This window comes from Mandrillus leucophaeus, unplaced genomic scaffold (genome assembly GCF_000951045.1).
Source record: "Mandrillus leucophaeus isolate KB7577 unplaced genomic scaffold, Mleu.le_1.0 Scaffold514, whole genome shotgun sequence".
Lineage (NCBI taxonomy): Eukaryota > Metazoa > Chordata > Mammalia > Primates > Cercopithecidae > Mandrillus > Mandrillus leucophaeus.
The window spans coordinates 91,126-99,574 of NW_012105520.1; the positions used below are offsets into that span (position 1 = coordinate 91,126).

At 42.2% G+C, this 8,449-nt stretch overlaps 1 protein-coding gene across 1 annotated transcript in view; it reads right to left on the reverse strand.

The window, feature by feature from the left end:
* Window positions 1–8,009, reverse strand: part of AGBL1 (ATP/GTP binding protein-like 1) — a 27,855-nt gene extending 19,846 nt beyond the window's left edge. The window contains exons 1-2 of the mRNA XM_011996453.1: window positions 7,944–8,009; window positions 6,169–6,315 (exon numbers count right to left, since the gene is read on the reverse strand). Of these exons, the coding sequence (XP_011851843.1) occupies window positions 6,169–6,292 (124 nt within the window). The 5' untranslated portion in view covers window positions 6,293–6,315; window positions 7,944–8,009. The remainder of the gene's footprint in view (window positions 1–6,168; window positions 6,316–7,943) is intronic.
* Window positions 8,010–8,449: the final 440 nt, after the last annotated feature.

Here is an 8,449-nt window from a genome sequence, read left to right on the forward strand (position 1 = left end):
GTAGTTGTGCGGTTTTGAGTGAGTTTCTTAATCCTGAGTTCTAATTTGATTGCACTGTGGTCTGAGAGACAGTTTGTTGTGATTTCTATTCTTTTACATTTGCTAAGGAGTGCTTTACTTCCAATTATGTGGTCAATTTGGGAATAAGTGTTATGTGGTGCTGAGAAGAATGTATATTCTGTTGATTTGGGGTGGAGAGTTCTGTAGACGTCTATTAGGTCTGCTTGGTGCAAAGCTGAGTTCAGGTCCTAGATATCTCTGTTAACCTACTGTTTTGTTGATCTGTCTAATGTTGACAGTGGGATGTTAAGTCTCCCATTATTATTGTGTGGGAGTCTAAGTCTCTTTATAGGTCTCTAAGGACTTGCTTTATGAATCTGGTTGCTCCTGTATTGGGTGCATATATATTTAGGATAGTTAGCTCTTGTTGAATTGATCCCTTTACCATTATGCAACGGCCTTCTTTGTCTCTGGTTTAAAGTCTGTTTTATCAGAGACTAGGACTGCAACCCCTGCTCTTTTTTTTTTTCTTTTTTTTTTTCGCTTTCCATTTGCTTGGTAGAGCTACCTCCATCCCTTTATTTTGAGCCTATGTGCATCTCTGCACATGAAATGGGTCTCCTGAATACAGCACACTGATGGGTCTTGACTCTTTATCCAATTTGCCAGTCTGTCTTTTAATTGGGGCATTTAGCCCATTTACATTTAAGGTTAATATTGTTATATGTAAATTTGATCCTGTCATTATGATGTTCGCTGGTTATTTTGCCCATTCATTGATGCAGTTTCTTCATAGAATTGATGGTCTTTACAATTTGGCATTTTTTTGCAGCGGCTAGTACTGGTTGTTCCTTTCCATGTTTAGTGCTTCCTTCAGGAGCTCTTGTAAGGCAGGCCTGGTGGTGACAAAATCTCTCAGCATTTGCTTGTCTGTAAAGGATTTTATGTCTCCTTCACTTATGAAGCTTAGTTTAGCTGGATATGAAATTCTGGATTGAAAATTCTTTGCTTTAAGCATGCTGAATATTGGCCCCCACTCTCTTCTGGCTTGTAGGGTTTCTGCCAAGAGATCTGCTCTTAGTCTGATGGGCTTTCATTTGTGGATAACTCGACCTTTCTCTCTGGCTGCTCTTAACACTGTTTCCTTCATTTCAACCTTTATGAATCTGACAATTATGTGTCTTGGAGTTGCTGTTCTCGAGGAGTATCTTTGTGGGGTTCTCTGTATTTCCTGAAGTTGAATGTTGGCCTGCCTTGCTAGGCTGGGGAAGTTCTCCTGTACGATATCCTGCAGAGTGTTTTCCAACTTGGTTCCATTCTCCCCATCACTTTCAAGTACACCAATCAAATGTAGATTTGGACTTTTCACATAGTGCCATATTTCTTGGAGGCTTTGTTCATTTCTTTTTATTCTTTTTTTCTCTAACCTTGTCTTCTCACTTTATTTCATTAATTTGATCTTCAATCACTGATACCCTTTCTTCCACTTAATTGAATTGGCTATTGAAGCTTGTGCACACATCACGAAGTTCTTGTGCCATGATTTTCAGCTCCATGAGGTCATTTAAGGTCTTCTCTACACTGTTTATTCTAGTTAGCCATTCATCTAATCTTTTTTCAAGGTTTTTTAGCTTCTTTGCGATGGGTTCAAACATCCTCCTTTAGCTCAGAGAAGTTTGTTATTACCAACCATCTGAAGCCTATTCATCAAAGTTATTCTCCATCCAGCTTTGTTCCATTGCTGGTGAGGAGCTGTGATCCTTTGGAGAAGAGATACTCTGATTTTTAGAATTTTCAGCTTTTCTACTCTGGTTTCTCCCCATTTCTGTGGTTTTAACTACCTTTGATCTTTGATGTTGGTGATCTACAGATGGGATTTTGGTGTAGATTATCTTTTTGTTGATGTTGATGCTATTCCTTTCTGTTTGTTAGTTTTCCTTCTAACAGTCAGGTCCCTCAACTGCATGTCTGTTGGAGTTTGCTGGAGTTCCACTACAGACCCTGTTTGCTGGGTATCACCAGAGGAGGCTGCAGAACAACAAATATTGCAGAACAGCAAATATTGCTGCCTGATCATTCCTCTGGAAGCTTCATCCCAGAGGGACAGCTGCCTATATGAGGTGTCTGTTGGCCCCTACTGGGAGGTGTCTCCCAGTTAGGCTACATGAGGGTCAGCGACCCACTTGAGGAGGCAATCTGTCCATTCTCAGAGCTCAAACACCATGCTGGGAGAACCGCTGCTCTCTTCCGAGCTGTCAGACAGGGATGTTTAAGTCTGTAGAAATTGTCTGCTGCCTTTTGTTCAGCTGTGCCCTGCCCACAGAAGTGGAGTCTAGAAGCAATAGGCCTTGTTGAGCTGTGGTGGGCTCTGTCCAGTTCAAGCTTCCTGGCTTTGTTTACATACTCAAGTCTCAGCAATGGCAGACGCCCCTCCCCCAACCAGACTGCTGCCTCACAGACTGATCTCAGACTGCTGCACTAGCAGTGAGCAAGCCTCTGTGGGCGTGGGACCTGCCAAGCCAGGCACAGGAGAGAATCACCTTGTCTGTAGGTTGCTAAGACCTTGGAAAAAGTGCAGTATTTAAGTGGGAGTGCCCCGTTTTTTCAGGTAGTCTGTCAGGGCTTCTTTCACCTAGGAAAGGGAAATCCCCCAACCCCTTGTGCTTCTCAGGTGAGGTGACACCTCGCCCTGCTTCACCTCACCTTCCGTGGGCTTCACCCACTGTCCAACCAGTCCCGATGAGATGAACAAGGTACCTCAGTTAGAAATGCGGTAATCATCCATCTTCTGCATGGATCACACCGGGAGTTGCAGACTGAAGCTGTTCCTATTCAGCCATCTGGAGCTGTTCCTATTTGGCCATCTTGGAATGCCCCCCATTTCCTCTCTAATATTTCTAAATTACTGCTCCAAATAAACTGACACCTAGTGTTACAAATAAGTCCTCATTATTTTAATAATTAGAAAATAAGCATAGAAAAAGAAACACTTATTTTATGTTCCTTGTCCCCACTATGATACCAGTCAATGGGTGATGTCTAAATCATCATGTTTGTTTTTGCAAGAATACATCACTATCAGATTTATTGCAGGCAGAAATGAATAAAACAGAAAAAAATCCTACACCTGGTTTACTGATATGTACCTCTGGACCAAAGGACAACAGCAAAGAGGTTGTAATTGAACCCACATAACCCATTCCCTTCATCAGAAAAGAGATATATCTATCCCATTCCTTCATGAGCAGCCAACCTCATTTCTGTTCTGTTCAGGTCAGCCCATGGCAACCTGAATGTCAATGTCAAGGACTATAACCCCTTGATGGCAGAAACTGTGGTGATGTAATCACTACAATAGTAATATCAAGGTGAATAACTTGGAAATCACTGGCCTGGTGTATCTCTCATGTCTCTCTTTCTCCTACAAAATCCATATGACCCTAGTTTGCCAGGGCCCTGAACCACATAATAAGCATGTGACATACAATACCTTGTTTAATCCTCACAGCACCCTAGAATTAAGTAGAGTCATCCCTCAGTATCCACGTGGGATTGGTTCCAGGATTCCCACAGATATCAAAATCCACAGATGCTCAAGTCCCTGATATAAAATGGTGTAGTATTTGCATATAACCTACACACATCCTCAGACCTTACATCATCTCTAGATTACTATAATACTTAATCTAAGGTAAATGGTATGTAAATAGTTGTTATACTGTATTGTTTAGGGAATAATGACAAGAAAAAAGTTTGTACATGTTTAGTACAGATACAATTTTTAAAAATATTTTCAATCCAATGTTAATTGAATCCATGAGTGCAGAACCCACAAAAATGGAGGGTCAACTGTACAGATAGCTCTATTTTATACATAAGGGCACAATGCTCAGAAAGTTTAAGTACTTTGTCCAAGGTCACATAGCTAATAAGTGTCAGGGCCAGGCCTGAAACCCAGGTGTGACTCCCCAGCTTATACCATTTATGGTATATATCAAGTCTCTGTGGTCCTTTCCTGGAGTCCACCTGGCCCACTCTTTGCTTTACTGACTTCTCATTCTTGAAGTTTTAGCTCCAATGTCACCTCTCCTGACCAGACCAGTCTAGTGTAACATCACTCTTGCTTCCTCTTACAGCACTCATCATAGTCTGCTATCGCCAAGTTATTTGTTGATTTGTTGGCCTTCTCCCCTTGAACATAAGTTTCATGAGAGCAGGTCCTTAACTGCCTTGGTCATCATGGTGTTCCTAGTGCCTGAAGCACCTGGCCCTAGGAGATATCCAGTAAATATATCTGTTGAATATTCATTGAATGAATTGTATTGATTTTTTCTGGGACATGCTCATGCAGGTGTTGGCAAAAGCCTAGTTCTCCATCATTATCAGCAGAATGTTGAATAGACTTAGAGTAGAGATCCAAATATTTAAACGAAGAGTGCTCCAGAACCCCTGGGCCCTTGGCTGTCACTGATAGCACGGGACATCAAAGGTCCACCTTTCAGAGGATCTGAGCTTCTCAGCTGTGACCTATATAAGACTCAGCACACAATTAGAACTTAACACTTGCCACTCGTTTGCAATGTTTGTGTGAGTCCTGAGTGCCCATGCTTTTAAACTGTGCTCCAAGAACTTCTAGAGTTTTCAGGAAATGTTTCAGGGTTTTCCTTGGTGAAAGAGAAATGACTATGGAGCCAAAATGGAAAGAACTCTAGGTCCTTCCTCCATCTTCCCTTCAACTAGGAATGTTCCACTTCTGTGTGACTTGTAGTGGGTTGAATAGTGGCCCCCAAAAATTCATGTCCACCCAGAAGCTCAGAATGTTATTCTTTTGGGAAACAGAGTCTTTGCAGATTTTATTATAAATTAGAGTGGGTCCTAAATCCTATGACTGATGTCCTTACACAAAGAGGAAATGATACAGAGGAGAACACCATGTGAAGACGGAGGCAGAGATTGGAGTGATGCATTTACAGTCCAAGAAACACCAAGGATTTCTGGCAACCCTCAGAGGAGAGAGGCATGGAACCGATTCTCCCTCAGAGCCTCCAGAAGGAACCAACCCTGCCAACACCTTGATTTTGGACTTCTGATCTCCTAACAGCCTTCTGTTGTGTTAAGCTAATCAGTTTGTGGCAATTCATTATGGCATCTCCAGGAAACTAGTACACTTATGTAATAGACTTTCTTTTTTTAACTTTTAAGTTCAAGGGTAAATGTGCAGGTTTGTTACATAGGTAAACTTGTGTCATAGGGGTTTGTTGTACAGATTATTTCAGCACCCAGGTATTAAGCTAGTGCTCATTAGTTATTTTTTCTAATCCTCTCCCTCGTCTTACCCTCCTGATCTTCAGACAGGCCCCAGTGTGTGTTGTTCCCCTCTGTGTCCATGTGTTCTCATCATTTAGCTTCCACATATAAGTAACAACATGAGGTATTTGGTTTTCTGTTTCTGCTTTAATTTGCTAAGGATAATGGCCTCCAGCTCCACCCATGTCCCTGCAAAGGACATGATCTCATTCTTTTTTATGGCTATATAGTATTCCACAGTGTATATGTACCACATTTTCTTTATCCAGTCTATTATTGATGGGCATTTAGGTTGAGTCCATGTCCTTGTAACTGTGAATAGTGCTGCAATGACCAAATGCATGCAGATGTCTTTATAATAGAATGATTTATATTCCTTTAGTTATATACCCAGCAATAGGATTGCTAGATCGAATGGTATTTCTGTCTTTAGGTCTTTGAGGAATCATCACATTGTTTTCCACAATGGTTGAACTAACTTACACTCCCACCAACAGTGTATAAGTGTTCCTTTTTCTCCACAACCTTGTGATGCAACTTTTAGACATGTTCTATTCATTTTTAAAATGATTAAAAACTGCATTGGACTATCTCCCCTCCTTTCCCCCATATGATCCATGCCCCATGTAGTCCATGTTTGTTCTGGGCTCCATGCTGAGCACCACACCTTGGATGAGCTGACATCAAATTCAACAAAATTCCCTCTCCTATGGGGCTGCTCCTGCCATCACCATCAAGGTGTCCAGAACCTCCCTTCCACTTCCTCCCTGTGCTTCTCCACCAGAGCTTCCCAAATTGCACTCATGATAACAACCCTAGAAGTGCCTTTTCAGTCAGCTTTAGGTATTGGAGTATGAGTACCTCTCAGGCCAACTTTGGCCAGCAGCCGGAAGAGAGGCAGGAGGATGTCATAGTCTGGAGAAGCTGTCCTCGCTGTGTCTACCAGGGTCTGCAGAAGAGCCTCACTGCCACCCTTGCTGATCATGTAGTGAATTCTCCGGTCTGTGCCTGAGGGGAAGCCAGAGGAAAGATGAGCCACAAGTAATAATCCCCGTTTTCCTTGGAGCAGAAGACAGACCTGACAGCTAGAGACACAGTAAGAATTAGTTCATTTCAATACATAAAATTGTGTAGTTCTTGATGCAACCTGTGTTAAAGTTGCACTATCAGTTAAGGAAAGAGGGTTGTGAAATGGGAAAATAGTGGAATATTTAAGAACCTAGTTGTGTTCGGCTGCAACAGCTGTAATAAATAGAGCTTACCTGAGAATCTGTTGAATATTTGGTATATGTATGTGTATGTGTGTACATGTATGTAAATATGCATATACGCTTTTGTATAATCATATACTTAGAAGAGGGAATCTCAGTATCCCTCTGCTATACATTTGAATCTTCCGTAACAAGGATTGGGATGATGGCCTAATCTGGAATCATTGTATTGATGGCATAATGATTTTCTGATGCTGGCCTTCAGAAACTGATGGGAGAAAATTACAGAAACCACTGGAATAATCCCTTGAGAAAGAAACATCCAATCATCCTATCTAGGGAATTTTGAAGAGAGTCTAGAGCTATGATGAACTATTGATCTTTCTACCTAAGTACAATTTTGAACAGGGATCTCCTCCACCTTGCCCAAGGACAAACTCAAAAGCAACGATTTCATTTCAACTTGGCCTTGGTTGATTCTCTCTATGCACAGGGCAAAGTTGACCTAACAAAGGTGGCCAACAGGGTGGTGCGTTATCAAAGAAGACCACCTGATTTTTTATCCTAATGAAAAGTAGCATTCTCTGCAAGAGGCACAGTAATCACCACCTTATCAGAGGGAGAACTTCAAGGTTTCATCTTAAGAGTTTCAGACACCTCTGGACAAATGTAAGACAGCACTATCCCAGAAAACGAGTGACTTCACTTACACAGGTCCCACACAAAAGACTAAACGTAAGTCATCCTGCCAGTGGAGCATAGCACAAACCATGGTAAGACCCCAATATGATGGGCCCCTTCTCCTTGAAACCATAATCCTGAGGATCTACGGGTCTGGAGTGTCATTTATTTCTGATATTGCTTGTTTGGTGTTAGTATTTCTTTCTAAAGTAATGTGGCCAGCATACATAAAAATGCAAATTGAGTGAGAGTTAGAATGTTCAAAAATCTCAGTAAGAACTTGAGCGAATAGAAGCATGCTCCAGTTAATCCCGTTGATTCCAATGTAGTCGACTCTGTTATCTTATCTCTGAAAACGTGATGCTTACATGCTTCCAAGTTCAGCTCCTGCCTGATATTCCTGCCTCTACTTGAAATAGCCAAGGTAGCTTCTGATACTCGGCTCTCTTAAATAGGTCACAATGGAAGTGAGCAGAGCAAGAAGAGGGGTAGAACCACGGAGGGTTACTACTAAATCTAATTTCACCCTCAATGTTAGGTGAGAAGACTGAGGAGTGCAAGTACAATCAGTCCAGGTTACTTGGGTCTTATTAACCTTACAGAAAAAAGATGGGCTAGTGATGCTGCCTTTCACAGGAAATTGAAGCAAGAGCAAACCCCCAGGTCACAGAGGTGCCTGGGAGAGATCACAGCCAGCAGGCTCCACGTCAACCATATGAAGGCATGAGGACATGGCCTACTCACCAACAGAAAGCAGATCTCCGAGGACCTTGAGGATGGTCAGGATGGACTTCTTGTCGGAGGAGCTCTGCAATGAGAACACAGGCAGCCATATTTAAGAATGCAAGAGGAAGGAGCTGGATGATCAGGGATGCACATGGAATGGTAGAGCTCTACTTCCTGCCATAGAGAAAGACTTACTGCAGCAAAAGGACAGACAAGGGGACTCACTTGGTAAGGGAACCAGGGGTTGTTCCTCACTCCATATTTAGTCTTCGGAACCCCTCTTTGCGGACCTATCTTGTAGTAACATCAGCAAGACAAACAAAAGAATAAGCAATAATGATTTACACAGAAAACAAGGAAGTAAAAGGGACTTTGTGGGCCAGGATAGCACAGGTCTGTTATTTCAGTAGACTTGGCTTATTTTTATTTGAGATGAAGTCTTGCTCTATTGCCCAGGCAGGGGTGCAGTGGTGTGATCTCCACTCACTGCAACCTCCGCCTCCGGGGTTCAAGCGGTTCTCCTG